Raw genomic sequence first — 14,098 nt, forward strand, 5'->3', positions numbered from 1 at the left:
CAGGCGGCCGCTGTTGCCACGTTGGGAGCGTTTTTGGTGGGTCGTGCTTGCGTGCACGCGAGGGAAAAGCTAAGGAAATAGAGCCATGTCAGCGGGTGCCGGCGGCTGCCTTGCCCATGGCATCACGGGAGGAGCTGGCCCACTGGGGTCGGCGAGGCATCGTGGTCCCCTCGGGGTCGCCGGTGCAACCGACCCTGCCCAAGGTGCCTGGTTGGCGGTGCCCGGCGCCGGTGCCGTCCCTGCCAAGCCTGCCATGGCCAGAGAAAGCGAGAGAGAGAGGGAAGGAGGGGAGGGCAAGGCGACCCAATTAAACGCGAAGGAGCGAAGCGAGCAAGAGAGACGTGAGCCCAGGGAAGGAGGGAGGAGGAGGAGGGGTCGTGGCGAGGCAAGAGAGGGCACGAGAGCAAAGAAAGGAGGAGGAGAAGCAAGGCCGTGTCGGGCAGAGCGAGCGAGAGAGAGGGGCGTGTGCATGTGGCAGGGCGTGCCGGCGCGTGGGGCGTCCGCACGCGCGCGTGTGTACCTCGGGTTGCTGCGGCTACCTGGTTGATCCTGCCAGTAGCATATGCTTGTCTCAAAGCTTAAACCATGCATGTGTAAGTACACACGGGCGGTACAGTGAAACTGCGAATGGCTCATTAAATCAGTTATGGTTCCTTTGGTCGCTCCTCTCCCACTCCTTGGATAACTGTGGTAATTCTAGAGCTAATACATGCCGACGAGCGCCGACCTCCGGGGACGCGTGCATTTATCAGACCAAAACCAACCCGGGCCCGCCCGGTCGCTTTGGTGACTCTAGATAACCTCGAGCCGGCACGCCCTGGCAAGTCTGGTGCCAGCAGCCGCGGTAATTCCAGCTCCAATAGCGTATCTTAAAGTTGCTGCAGTTAAAAAGCTCGTAGTTGGATCTTGGGATCGAGCTGGCGGTCCGCCGCGAGGCGAGCCACCGCCTGTCCCAGCCCCTGCCTCTCGGCATCCCCTGGATGCCCTTAGCTGAGTGTCCCGCGGGGCCCAAAGCGTTTACTTTGAGAAAATTAGAGTGTTCAAAGCAGGCCGGCTGCCGGCATACTGCAGCTAGGAATAATGGAATAGGACTCCGGTTCTATTTTGTTGGTTTTCGGAAACAGGGCCATGATTAAGAGGGACGGCCGGGGGCATTCGTATTGTGCCGCTAGAGGTGAAATTCTTGGACCGGCGCAAGACGGCCTAGAGCGAAAGCATTTGCCAAGAATGTTTTCATTAATCAAGAACGAAAGTCGGAGGTTCGAAGACGATCGGATACCGTCGTAGTTCCGACCATAAACGATGCCGACTGGCGATCCGGCGGCGTTATTCCCATGACCCGCCGGGCAGCTCCCGGGAAACCCAAGTCTTTGGGTTCCGGGGGGAGTATGGTTGCAAAGCTGAAACTTAAAGGAATTGACGGAAGGGCACCACCAGGAGTGGAGCCTGCGGCTTAATTTGACTCAACACGGGAAACCTCACCCGGCCCGGACACGGACAGGATTGACAGATTGAGAGCTCTTTCTCGATTCCGTGGGTGGTGGTGCATGGCCGTTCTTAGTTGGTGGAGCGATTTGTCTGGTTAATTCCGATAACGAACGAGACTCTGGCATGCTAACTAGTTACGCGACCCCCGAGCGGTCGGCGTCCAACTTCTTAGAGGGACAAGTGGCGTTCAGCCACCCGAGATTGAACAATAACAGGTCTGTGATGCCCTTAGATGTCCGGGGCCGCACGCGCGCTACACTGACTGGCTCAGCTTGTGCCTACCCTCCGCCGGCAGGCGCGGGTAACCCGTTGAACCCCATTCGTGATGGGGATCGGGGATTGCAATTGTTCCCCGTGAACGAGGAATTCCCAGTAAGTGCGGGTCATAAGCTCGCGTTGATTAAGTCCCTGCCCTTTGTACACACCGCCCGTCGCTACTACAGATTGGATGGTTTAGTGAGGTCCTCGGATCGGTCCCGGCGGGGTCAGCCACGGCCCTGCCGGAGCGTCGAGAAGACAGTCGAACTTGACTATCTAGAGCAAGTAAAAGTCGTAACAAGGTTTCCGCAGGTGAACCTGCGGAAGGATCATTACCGAGGGCGCGGAGCTGCGCAGCGAGCCGGGCGTCCGGCCGGGCCGGCGGTCTCCATCCACTTCAAACACGATCCCGCCCGCTGCCGTGCGCCGCCCCACTCGTGTGTGCCCGGGAAGGATCATCGGTCGATCGTTCGGGGGTCCCGCGCATGCGGGGCCCCGCCGCCAGGCACACAGCACGGGCACGCCTCTCCAGCACAGCCCACTCCTGGGCCCTGGATGGCTCCACACCCCTCCTAACCCCGCGCCTTCCCGCTCTGCCCCGTTCGAGCGCGTGCTGGAACGGGGGTGGGGGTCCATGGGCCGGGGCGGGAAGGAGGAGAAGGAGGAGCTGAGGGGGCTCTACCCAGTCCCGCGCGGGCGCGTCGTCGAGCGTGCGCCCGGCCGCGGAAGCCCTCCCAGGCAGGCCGCCAGTCGCTGGCCGGCCCTGCGCCGGTCCGCCGTCGGGACCGCCGTACCCACGCACGCCGTGGACCGTCGCACGCGGGATGGGCGGCCCCAGCCGCGTCCCTCCTCCCGAGTGCAGCGCCGGGACGCTGAGGGAAACCCCCGGGCCTCGAGCCGGGCAGGGGCGCGGTGGTGGCGGCGGACATCGGGCGCGGCCCCCGCGGGTGGACGCCCCCGCCAACGGCGGCAGTGGGGTGGAGCCAGCCCCGTGGGGCCTTAAGCCGGTTTCCCTCGCCCCCAGGGTCAGGTACCTAGCGCCCGCGCCTTCCTCTGCTGCGGACCCGGCCCGCGCGGAGAAGCTGGGCGGAGGTTTAAAGACCCGGGCGGCACAGTGCCGCCCCCGGAGTTAATGGGGAGCGTGCGCGTGGCGGGCGGGTTGCCTCCCAAGGGGCTGGGTACCCTACCGAGGGGCCTGGCAATGCCACTGGTGAGGTCCGCCGTCGCTGTGCCCGCCGTCCCTCCGGGGGCTCGCCGTGCCGGGGAGGGGACTCTGCTGACCCCCCCTCTCTGCGGCCTGGTCTCAGCCGGAGAGCGGCCGCATGAGGTCAGCCGTGGCTCGACCTGTGCCCGTCGGCTCGCTGCACGGGTACTTTGCGGTCGGTGGCGTGGAAGCGCGTGTTTCTCGCTGGGCCAGGGCGGCAAGCCCCCCAGTGGTTGGGGGGCTTTCCGGGGTGTCCTGCCCGCGGGGGCCAGCACCGGCGCCCGTACAGGCTAGCGCATTCGGCTCCCCTAGGGCGGTGGCGTCGGAGGCGTCGGCGTCGCTGTGGGCCCTCCCGCTCCTTTTCCTCCCAGCAACCCCCCTCGACACGGGCCTAAAGGGGGGGTCGGAAAAGGTTCGGAACTGGGGTCTCGCGGAGGCAGCGGCGTTTCCATGGGGGGGGCCGTTGCGGTGTGCCCCCCCCCACCCGCCTTCCCCGGCAACTCCACCCCGGGCGGCACCTAGCTTCCGTGGCGCCTCGCGCAGAGGCGGCACGGGCGGTGTCGGTGGCGTCCAATCGTTGCGTGTTGGCTGCAAGGCGGTGGCGTTGGGGGGGTTCTTCCCTCGGCGAGGTGGCTGCGCAGGTGTTGGGGCACGTTCCGGCGTGCAGTGGCCTCCGCGCAGGGGGGCCTAGGCACCTGGGCCGGCCTCGAAGCACAACAAGGTGTGTTCGCTTCCTCCACGGGGGAGGAAGGTGAAGGCGGGAGCGCGGGCTCCCTGCCCTTGCCTTTGTCGCTTTGGGGTTTTCAAACTATTCCCCTCCTGAGTTCGTACGGTCAGTGTGAGGCGAGCAGCCTGCGTGCCGCTCTCCTGATGGGGGCCGCTCCCGGCGAGTGGTCCCGGCCACTCCACATGCGTGGGGCGGTGCCAAAAATGAGACAACTCTTAGCGGTGGATCAGTCGGCTCGTGCGTCGATGAAGAACGCAGCTAGCTGCGAGAATTAATGTGAATTGCAGGACACATTGATCATCGACACTTCGAACGCACTTGCGGCCCCAGGTTCCTCCTGGGGCTACGCCTGTCTGAGCGTCGTTTGACGATCAATCGCCGCCTCGGTGCCCGCCGAGCGGCGCGGCTGGGGTTGCCTCGCAGGCCCCGCGGGCGGGGCGGCATCTGCCGCTTCGCCAAGGGCCTTCGTCCCCCTAAGTGCAGACTGGGGGAGCGCTCTGCAGCTCCCCGCTCCCGGAGCGCCCGCTGTTGCGGAGTTCGTCCCACCCAGGGCGTCGGCCGAGCCCAAGCCAAAGAGGGATTTTTCTTGCCGCATGGGCCACGAGTTTGAAGGGAACGCCTGGTGGTGGTGGCGTTTAGTGGGGCAGCGAAAGAGGCAGAGAGAGAGAGATGGCGAGAGAGAAGGAGGAAGGCCCCAGTGGGGGGGAAGGAGGCACGGGCCTCGCTTTCCCCCCCTCTGGTACTCCCACGCGGGCGGCTGACTGTGGGTGGGTACCGCGGCGGTACCGTGCCATGCTGCCGTGCCGCGCGTGCGTTTCCCATCGGGCGGCGCAGGGGGGGGTTGCCCCTCGGCCGCCCGGTTCCCCACCTTCCTATGACCCGAGGGAGCTCCTCTGCCGCTCGGTTCCCCCACGCTTCGGTCACGGCCGGCGTCGCCCCCGGGGGGGCCATCTCCCGGTGCGCTTGCCAGAAAGAAGCGTTGCGTGCGTGCGTGCGAAAGGGCGAAATCCGTTCGGGCCTCCTCCGGGCTAGGACACCGGGGTGCCATGGGGAAGAGGCGGGCGAGTGTGGCTCGCACGTCTGCAGGTAGCCGCAGCGTTCGAGCGGCGCCTGCGCCTCCCCCCTCGCCAGGCGTAGGGGGGGAGGGGAGGCGGCTCTGGTGCATCTGCTCTGTGCCACGGTGCCGGTCGGGCTGGCCTGCTCCGTTTGCCGGCGGTCCCCTCCGGGTCATGCGGCGCATGCTGCCGCTTGCCTCTGGGTTTGCGACCTCAGATCAGACGTGGCGACCCGCTGATTTTAAGCATATTAGTCAGCGGAGGAAAAGAAACTAACGAAGATTCCCTCAGTAACGGCGAGTGAAGAGGGAAGAGCCCAGCGCCGAATCCCTGCCCCGCGGTGGGGCACTGGACATGTGGTGTACAGAAGCCCCCCTCCCCGACAGCGCTCTCAGGGGACCCAAGTCCTTGTGATCGAGGCTGCAGCCCGCGGACGGTGTGAGGCCGGTAGCAGCCCCCCGGCGCGTGGGGCCCGGGGCTTCTCGGAGTCGGGTTGCTTGGGAATGCAGCCCAAAGCGTGTGGTAAATTCCATCTAAGGATAATACGGGCACGAGACCGATAGCCAACAAGTACCGTAAGGGAAAGTTGAAAAGACCTTTGAAGAGAGAGTTCAAGAGGGCGTGAAACCGTTAAGAGGTAAACGGGTGGACCCCGCGCAGTCCACGTGGAGGATTCAACCCGGCGAGTCGCGGCTGGGCGGCGCGGTGCGGCGGATCCCCACATCCGCCTCCCCTCCGTCCCCCGGGCGCCCGCCCACGGGGGCGGGCTCAGGGAAGGCGGGCCGGTGCGGGGACCGGCGCCCGCCCGGCAGGCTGGCCCTGGCCGGGCGCATTTCCTCTGCGGCGGTGTGCCGCGGCCAGCTCCGGGTTGGCTGGGAAGGCCCGCGGCAGGCAGGTCGCGAGGCATCGCGTGAGCGGCGTCCCAGGTGTTAGAGCCGCCGGGCAGCGAGTCGCCGAAACCTGGGGCCAAGGGAGAAGACCGCCGCCGTGCTCTCCCCCCTGCCCTGCTGTCTCAAGCCGTCCGGCGAGGTAAGCGGCGGGGGGGCCTGGGCCCGCCTGCCCCCGGTACCGCTGTCAACCGGGGCGAACTGCGCTCAGTGCGCCCCAGCCGCGCGGCGCCACCAGGCTGGTTGTGGGGCCGCAATCCGGGCGCACGGGGTCAGCGGCGATGTCGGCAACCCACCCGACCCGTCTTGAAACATGGACCAAGGAGTCTGGCACGCGCATGAGTCAGGGGCCGAGACGAATGCCCACGGCGCAATGAAGGTGAGGGCTGGCGCGCGCCGGCTTAGGTGGGATCCCGGGGCGCGCTGTCACCAGAAGCCCCAGGCGCACCACCGGCCCGTCTCGCCCACGCCCACCCATTCCAGGGCGGCCAGGGAGGTGGAGCGTGAGCGTGCGTGCCGGGACCCGAAAGATGGTGAACTATGCCTGGGCAGGGCAAAGCCAGAGGAAACTCTGGTGGAGGTCCTTAGCGGTCCTGACGTGCAAATTGGTCGTCCGACCCGGGTCTAGGGGCAAAAGACTAATCAAACCATCTAGCAGCTGGTTCCCTCCGAAGTTTCCCTCAGGATAGCTGGCACTCGGTGCGTGGCAGTTTTACCTGGTAAAGCGAATGATTAGAGGTCTTGGGGCCGAAACGATCTCAACCTATTCTCAAACTTTCAATGGGTAAGGGGGCCGGCTCGCTGGCGCTTTTGGAGCCGTGCCGTGGAATGCGAGTGCTCAGTGGGCCACTTTTGGTAAGCAGAACTGGCGCTGTGGGATGAACCGAACGCCGGGTTAAGGCGCCCGATGCCGACGCTCATCAGAGCCCAGAAAAGGTGTTGGTTGATCCAGACAGCAGGACGGTGGCCATGGAAGTCGAAGCCGCTAAGGAGTGTGTAACAACTCATCTGCCGAATCAACTAGCCCTGAAAATGGATGGCGCTGGAGCGTCGGGCCCATACCCACCCATCGCTGGCAGTGCGAGGCCCGCGGGAGCTAGGCCATGACGAGTAGGAGGGCGCTGCGGTGCGCCTCGAAGCCTGGGGCGTGGGCCCGGGTGGAGCCGCCGCAGGTGCAGATCTTGGTGGTAGTAGCAACTATTCAAACGAGAGCTTTGAAGGCCGAAGTGGAGCAGGGTTCCATGTGAACAGCAGTTGAACATGGGTCAGTCGGTCCTAAGCGATAGGCGAACGCCGTTCGGAAGGGGCGGGCGATGGCCTCCGTTGCCCTCAGCCGATCGAAAGGGAGTCGGGTTCAGATCCCCGAATCCGGAGTGGCGGAGACGGGCGCCGCGAGGCGCCCAGCGCGGTGACGCAACCGATCCCGGAGAAGCCGGCGGGAGCCCCGGGGAGAGTTCCCTTTTCTTTGTGAAGGGCCGGGCGCCCTGGAATGGGTTCGCCCCGAGAGAGAGGCCCGCGCCTTGGAAAGCGTCGCGGTTCCGGCGGCGTCCGGTGAGCTCTCGCTGGCCCGTGAAAATCCGGGGGAGAGGGTGTAAGTCTCGCGCCGGGCCGTACCCATATCTGCAGCAGGTCTCCAAGGTGAACAGCCTCTGGCATGTTGGAACAATGTAGGTAAGGGAAGTCGGCAAGCTGGATCCGTAACTTCGGGATAAGGATTGGCTCTAAGGGCTGGGTCGGTCGGGCTGGGGCGCGAAGCGGGGCTGGGTGCGCGCCACGGCTGGACGAGGCACCGCGTGCCGCCCCGCCCGCCCGCCTCCCACAGCGGGGGCGGCGGGGCGCGCGGGCGGTGGCGACTCTGGATGCGCGCCGGGCCCTTCCCGTGGATCGCCCCAGCTGCGGTGGGTGCCGCCCGCCCCCCCCATCTGCCCGGCGCCGCCCCCTTGCCCGGCGCCTCCCAGCCGCACCCGGTGTAAGGCGCGCCGCCGCCTCCCGGCCTAGCAGCCGGCTTAGAACTGGTGCGGACCAGGGGAATCCAACTGTTTAATTAAAACAAAGCATTGCGAAGGCCCGCGGCGGGTGTTGACGCGATGTGATTTCTGCCCAGTGCTCTGAATGTCAAAGTGAAGAAATTCAATGAAGCACGGGTAAACGGCGGGAGTAACTATGACTCTCTAGTAGCTAGAGAGCGGGCCATAGTTACATCTGGGGTCCACACAGGGATCACACCTCCCAGATGGTCCCGCCAGATGCCCTATCGGGTAACTGAGCTGATCCCTGCCACAGAGAGAGTTATGCTTGCTCCTATCCTATCGTGGGCTTCACCGACCCATCGATAGTATTTAATTAGTGAAACCAAATTAGCAGCATGTGGTGGACATGCGTGAACCCCTGCCCACAGGATGGTATAGTTGGGCAAAACTGGACACTAAAACTGGACATTCAGAGAGACTCCTATTCCAGATCCCTCCCCGCCCACGGGAGTAAAATGATGGGCAAAGTTAAGGCTTACTGGAGGGGATTTACCTTAACTGACGTCTCAGCCCTCACGTGACTCTGAAGGCGGCTACATATGCTCCCTCGGGAGTGTTGACGCCGTATCGCCTGCCACATTGGAAGGTGTAAACTCGGTCATGAGGACTCCGAATTTTTCCCACACGATACATGTACCACTGGCGGTGTACTGGAGGGGTTGCACCGACAGAGGACTGGACATGTCCCTCTGTGGGTTCATGCAGGGAGAATCTTGACCGTCTCCAGATATTGTGGCTGATAGATCAGGTGGGCAGTGGGGCCAAAATCTTGTAATGATTATATTATCATGACGCGCCACATACCGATGAACGGCATCTAATCGGTAGTGTGCCATACCACCGGCGATGACAATGGGTGGACGGGCCACCCTTACTTAACTCGGAAAGTGACATACGCTGTATGTTCTCAAATAGCCAAATGCCTCGTCATCTCATTAGTGACACACATGAATGGATGAACGAGATTCCCACTGTCCCTACCTACTATCCAGCGAAACCACAGCCAAGGGAACGGGCTTGGCGGAATCAGCGGGGAAAGAAGACCCTGTTGAGCTTGACTCTAGTCTGGCGCTGTGAAGAGACATGAGAGGTGTAGAATAAGTGGGAGGCCGGGCGCGCGCCGGGCGGTGTCCCGGCCGCCGGTGAAATACCACTACTCTGAACGTTTTTTCACTTACCCGCCTAGACGTAGCGATACCGAAGGCGCCTTGGTGGGCTCGCGATAGCCGGCCGCCTCGCCCCGCGCAGGGCGGGGCCCGGTGGGGAACGCCGCTCGTTGCCGGGAACCGGAGAGGCGGACGGATGGGGCGCCGCCTCTCCCCCGTTTCGAACCGCATGATCGTGGGGCACCCGGTGCTAAATCATTCGTAGACGACCTGATTCTGGGTCGGGGTTTCGTACGTAGCAGAGCAGCTCCCTCGCTGCGATCTTTTGAGAATCAGCCCTCGACACAAGCTTTTGTCACCTCCGGCGCCGCTGGCGGGCGTCTCTCGGTCGTTGTAAGGCGGCGGCGGCGGTGCCCCGGGGCCGCGCAGCCTCGGGGGGACGCAGGCCGAGCCGCGTCGCCCTTTCCCAACTCCTCGTCCTTTCCCCACCCCTGCGGCGGGGGGGGTGGGTGACGGGCGCGCGAGCTGAGGGGCGCGGACCCCCTCTCGGCGCCGCTTTCCGCCGGCGGCGGCGGCCTCCGGGCCGGCACCGCCGCGCTACTCACTCCCTACCTCGAGGGCGGGAGAGGACGCGGTCCGGCGCGAGAGGGGCCCCCCCGTGCCTCTGCTCGGGCCAGGGCAGGGCACGACTCTGGGAAAGCGGCGGGGCACAGCGCCCCGCCGGCTCCCACCCGGAGTGCACGGGGCAGCCGGGTGGGGGTTTTCCCCCCACATGGGCGGGAGCCGGTGGTACCTCCGCCGCGCGGCGGAGGGGGCGCTAGTTCCCGCCCTTTTTTTTTAATCTCCCCCTCCGGGGTAGACGTTCTCTCCGCGTCGGGACTTAGTCTCTGGCGCGGGTCCCCGAGGTAGACGTGCGCTCAGCGTTGGGACTTAGTCTCTTGCGCCGAGGGCCCGGGGTAGATGTCGTCCCCCACCCTAGTCCCGAGCTCAGCCGCCGCCCCCCCACTCGGCTGCCGCTCGCCGTTTCTCCCCCCCACACCGAGCAGACCGGGTCCCGCCGCCGCTCCCCCCCGGCCCCTCCGGCAGCCCCCGACTCCGCCACCTCCCCCGCCCTGCCCGCCGGCCCCTAGGCCCCCTCAGCGAACCGGGAGCCCAGCCTTGCCGCGGCGGAGCCGGCCGTCCCCGGCGCCGGCAGCCGGAGCCCGCCGGTGCAGCGGCGCGCGGCCGCTTCCGCCGCCCCCCCCACTCGGCTGCCGCTGGCCGCGTCTCCCCCCGACACCGAGCGGAGCGGGTCCCGCAGCCGCTCGCCCACGGCCCCGCCGGCAGCCCCCGCCCGACTACGCCGCCCCCCCCCCACTCGGCTGCCGCTCGCCGCTTCCACCCCGCACACCGGCCACAGCGGGTCACGCCGCCGCTCCCCCGCCGGCCCCTCGGCCGCCTCAGCGAACCGGCATACCCGCCCTGCCGCCGCGGAGCCGGCCGTCCCCGGCGCCGGCAGCCGGAGCCTGTCGGTCCGGCTGCTCGCGGCCGCTTTCGCCGCCCCCCCCAACTCGGCTGCCGCTCGCCGTTCTCCCCCCCACACCGAGCAGACGGGGTCCCGCCGCGGCTCCCCCCCGGCCCCGCCGGCAGGCCCCGCCGGCAGCCCCCGTCTCCGCCGCCTCCCCCGCCCTCCCCGCCGGCCTCTCAGCCCCCTCAGCGAACCGGCAGAGCCACCCGGCCGGTCCGGCTGCTCGCGGCCGCTTTCGCCGCCCCCCCAACTCGGCTGCCGTTCGCCGCTTCTCCCCCCCACACCGGCCACAGCGGGTCCCGACGCCGCTCGACCCCGACCCCGCCGGCAGCCCCCGCCCGACTCCACCGCCCTCTCCCCCCACTCGGTTGCCGCTCGTCGCTTCTCCCCCCCATACCGAGCAGACCGAGTCTCGCCGCCGCTCGCCTCCGGCTCCGGCGGCACTCCCCGTCTCAGCCGCCTCCCCCGCCGCCACCTCGGCCCACTCAGCGAACCGGCAGCCGGAGCCCTGCCGCCGCGGAGCCGGCCGTACTCGCCGCCGGCAGCCTGAACGCGCCGGCCGCCCCCCCACGGAGCTGCCGCTCGCCGCTTCTCCCCCCCACACCGGCCACAGCGGGTCCCGCCGCCGCTCGCCCCCGGCCCCGCCGGCAGCCCCCGCCCGATTCCGCCGCCCCCCCCCCCAACTCGGTTGCCGCTCGCCGCTTTTCCCCCCCACACCGAGCAGACCGGGTCCCGCCGCCGCTCGCTCCCGGCCCCGCCGGCGGCCCCGACTACGCCGCCTCCCCCGCCGGCCCCTCGGCCCCCTCAGCGAACCGGCAACCGGAGCCCTGCCGCGGAGGAGCCCGCCGTACTCGCCGCCGGCCCCCCGAACACGCCGGCCGGCCCCCACTCGGCTGCCGCTGGCCGCTTCTCCCCCCCCACACCGAGCAGACCGGGTCCCGCCGCCGATCGCCTTCGGCCCCGCCGGCAGCCCCCGACTCCGCCGTCTCCCCCGCCGGCCCCTAGGCCCCCTCAGCGAACCGGCAGCCCCGCACTGCCGCCGCGGAGCCGGCCGTCCCCGGCGTCGGCAGCCGGAGCCCGCCGGTCCGGCTGCTCGCGGCCGCTTCCACCGCCCCCCCCACTCGGCTGCCGCTGGCCGCCTCAGCCCCCGACACCGGCCAGAGCGGGTCCCGCCGCCGCTCGCCCACGGCCCCCGCCGGCAGCCCCCGCCCGACTCCGCCGCCCACCCCCCCCCCCTCGATTGCCGCTCGCCGCTTCTCCCCCCCACACCGAGCAGACGGGGTCCCGTCGCCGCTCGTCCCCGGCCCCGCCGGCAGCCCCCGTCTCCGCCTTTTCCCCCGCCCTCCCCGCCGGCTTCTCGGCCCTCTCAGCGAACCGGCAGACCCGCCCGGCCGGTCCGGCTGCTCGCGGCCGCTTTCGCCGCCCCCCCCAACTCGGCTGCCGTTCGCCGCTTCTCCCCCCCACACCGGCCAGAGCGGGTCCCGCTGCCGCTCGCCCCCGGCCCCCGCCGGCAGCCCCCGCCCGACTCCGCCGCACCCCCCACTCGGTTGCCGCTCGCCGCTTCTCCCCCCCACACCGGCCACAGCGGGTCCCGACGCCGCTCGACCCCGGCCCCGCCGGCAGCCCCCGCCCGACTCCGCCGCCCCCCCCCCCCCCACTCGGCTGCCGCTCGCCGCTTCTCCCCCACACACCGGGCAGACGGGGTCCCGCCGCCGCTCCCCCCCGGCCCCGCCGGCACTCCCTGTCTCCGCCGCCTCCCCCGCCCTGCCCGCCGACCCCTCGGCCCCCTCAGCGAACCGGCAGACCCGCCCAGCCGGTCCGGCTGCTCGCGGCCGCTTTCGCCGTCCCCCCAACTGGGCTGCCGCTCGCCGCTTCTTCCCCCCACACCGGACAGTGCGGGTCCCGCCGCCGTTCGCCCCCGGCCCTGCCGGCAGCCCCCGCCCGACTCCGCCGCCCCCCCCACTCGGCTGCCGCTCGCCGCTTCTGCCCCCGACACCGAGCAGACCGGGTCTCGCCGCCGCTCCCCCCCGGCCCCGCCGGCAGCCCCCGTCTGCGCCTCCTCCCCCTCCCTCCCCGCCGGCCCCTCGGCCCCCTCGGCCCCTTCAGCGAACGGAAAGCGGGAGCCGCGGAGGGAGGCGACAGAAGCGGCAGCGAGCAGCCTGACAGGCGTTCAGCGGCTCCTGGTGCTGGGTTCGGCCTCCCCACCCCCCTTTTCGCCCCCACCCACCCCCACCCCCCTGAGTCCTGCGCCTTGGCGAGGAGAGACTAATTGGGCTGAGAATTTCTGTTGCGCAATGGGATCGGACTTAAAACAGCAATATCCAGGTAAAGTATCGCGTTCCGTGCTGTAATGGGACTGAAAGAGGGAGGTAAATGGAAAAATAGACGTGTGGAGGGAAACGTGGGCTGCCCTGGGCAGAGGCACAGCCTCCGTGCGCTGCTTCCTCCCGGGAACCTCCGCTGATTTTAAAGTTCTTATGTATTTTGGGGAGGAGGTTCTTTATTTTAGGATTTTTTTTTGGGGGGGGGGGGGGGGAGGGAATAGGCTTTTCATGCTTTGATTTTATTTCTTCTGTTTTGTTCGGTTTTTTATATCTTGACTGAAGTAACTCCTTTACACGGGGGCAAAAGGATATTATCATAATTTAACTCTTTGCATCTCGTTTCCCCCCCCCTCCCCCCCGTTCCTTCTTTTTCTCCCCCCCCCCCCCGTTCCTTCTTTTTCTCCCCCCCCACCCACCTCCCCAACGTTCTCTTACACACACACACCCTCCCCTCCTTTCCCTCATCCTCAGCAGGGGCGAGTAAAGGTGGAGACAAGCCCGGGATGGTGCCGGAGCAGGAAAAAGAGGAGAAATTCCAGGTTTTGCACGGAACCGGCCATTGCAAATGGTACAATTGGAGAGTGGGATTCGGGTTCATCACCATGACCAACCGAGAAGGAAGCCCCTTGGAGTCTCTGGTTGATGTCTTTGTACACCAAGTAAGACTCATTTTTTTTCCTCTCCCATCTGCCTGCCAGAATTTGGTTGAGCTCAGTGGGACTCTGGTTTCATGTGAAGAGCAGTAGCCTATTTTTCCGAGGTGTTTAGGTACATCTGTAATTAAAAAGTGGCCTTAGGTAGTGGTTTTACTGGCAGAGGCCAATTCGAGTAGATAAGGTTGTTAGATTGTGCTTAGTCGCCGTGGCTGGAGATCTGTGCAAAGGGATAACGCTGTTTCTTCAGCCCTTCCTCCTGGGTTAGAATCCCCTCCTGTGCTTTCTGTTTGTTTCCCAGTGCTATGCTTTGCTTTTTTGGCAAGGTTTGTCATCTGTTACTGCACTGATCACAGGCAGATTGTGTCTTTCCTTGGAAACCGGTTAAAATTAAGCTCGGGAAAGGATAAATAGATGTCGGGTTTCGTTCAGTTAACTTTTTTTATGCCATTTAGAACGCTTTTCTTGGGAACAGCGAATTGCTTTTTTTGCAAGGGTCGTCTGAGATTAGTTAGTGAAATGGAGACATAATTGTGGTGGTGTTTTGCAGTAACTCGGACCTGGGAGCGTCCCTGTGGTGACGCACTGAAGCGTGCATGCGGCTTGGTTGGATGGATGGGTGTCGCGGACGGGAAAGTTTGCTGGGGGGGGGGGAGGTTTGAAGTAATGATATGCGAGGCCGATGTTTATAAAAAGGTGTAAGTGATTTAATATTATAAGCACTAGAAATCCCCTTCCCGAAACTTATTTGTAATTATCCCGCGTAGATTCTTGGTTCGTAGTTGAGATTTAATATACAGAATGACTAAAACGAAGAGAGTCTATGATATGAGAGAGTTCATTGAAGTCTTGAGAAGTT

At 66.1% G+C, this 14,098-nt stretch overlaps 1 protein-coding gene, 1 non-coding gene and 1 pseudogene across 3 annotated transcripts in view; all 3 read left to right on the forward strand.

Moving 5' to 3' along the window:
- The first annotated feature begins 3,887 nt into the window (after positions 1–3,887).
- On the forward strand, positions 3,888–4,040 carry LOC135192890 (5.8S ribosomal RNA). Its single transcript, XR_010309065.1, has one exon. It is a non-coding gene; the product is annotated as a 5.8S ribosomal RNA (ribosomal RNA).
- A 900-nt stretch (positions 4,041–4,940) lies between these two features.
- Positions 4,941–9,111, forward strand: LOC135192889 (28S ribosomal RNA; annotated as a pseudogene).
- A 3,224-nt stretch (positions 9,112–12,335) lies between these two features.
- The window catches only part of LOC135192839 (protein lin-28 homolog B-like), a 53,766-nt gene continuing 52,003 nt past the window's right edge, over positions 12,336–14,098 (forward strand). The window contains exons 1-2 of one of the 2 annotated variants that reach the window (XM_064176214.1): positions 12,336–12,587; positions 13,058–13,245. In XM_064176214.1, coding sequence (XP_064032284.1) covers positions 12,557–12,587; positions 13,058–13,245 — 219 coding nt within the window. In that variant the 5' untranslated portion in view covers positions 12,336–12,556. The remainder of the gene's footprint in view (positions 12,588–13,057; positions 13,246–14,098) is intronic. The other variant, XM_064176215.1, reaches the window with a different exon arrangement.

This window comes from Pogoniulus pusillus, chromosome W, assembly GCF_015220805.1.
Source record: "Pogoniulus pusillus isolate bPogPus1 chromosome W, bPogPus1.pri, whole genome shotgun sequence".
In the NCBI taxonomy this organism is placed as follows: Eukaryota; Metazoa; Chordata; class Aves; order Piciformes; family Lybiidae; genus Pogoniulus; species Pogoniulus pusillus.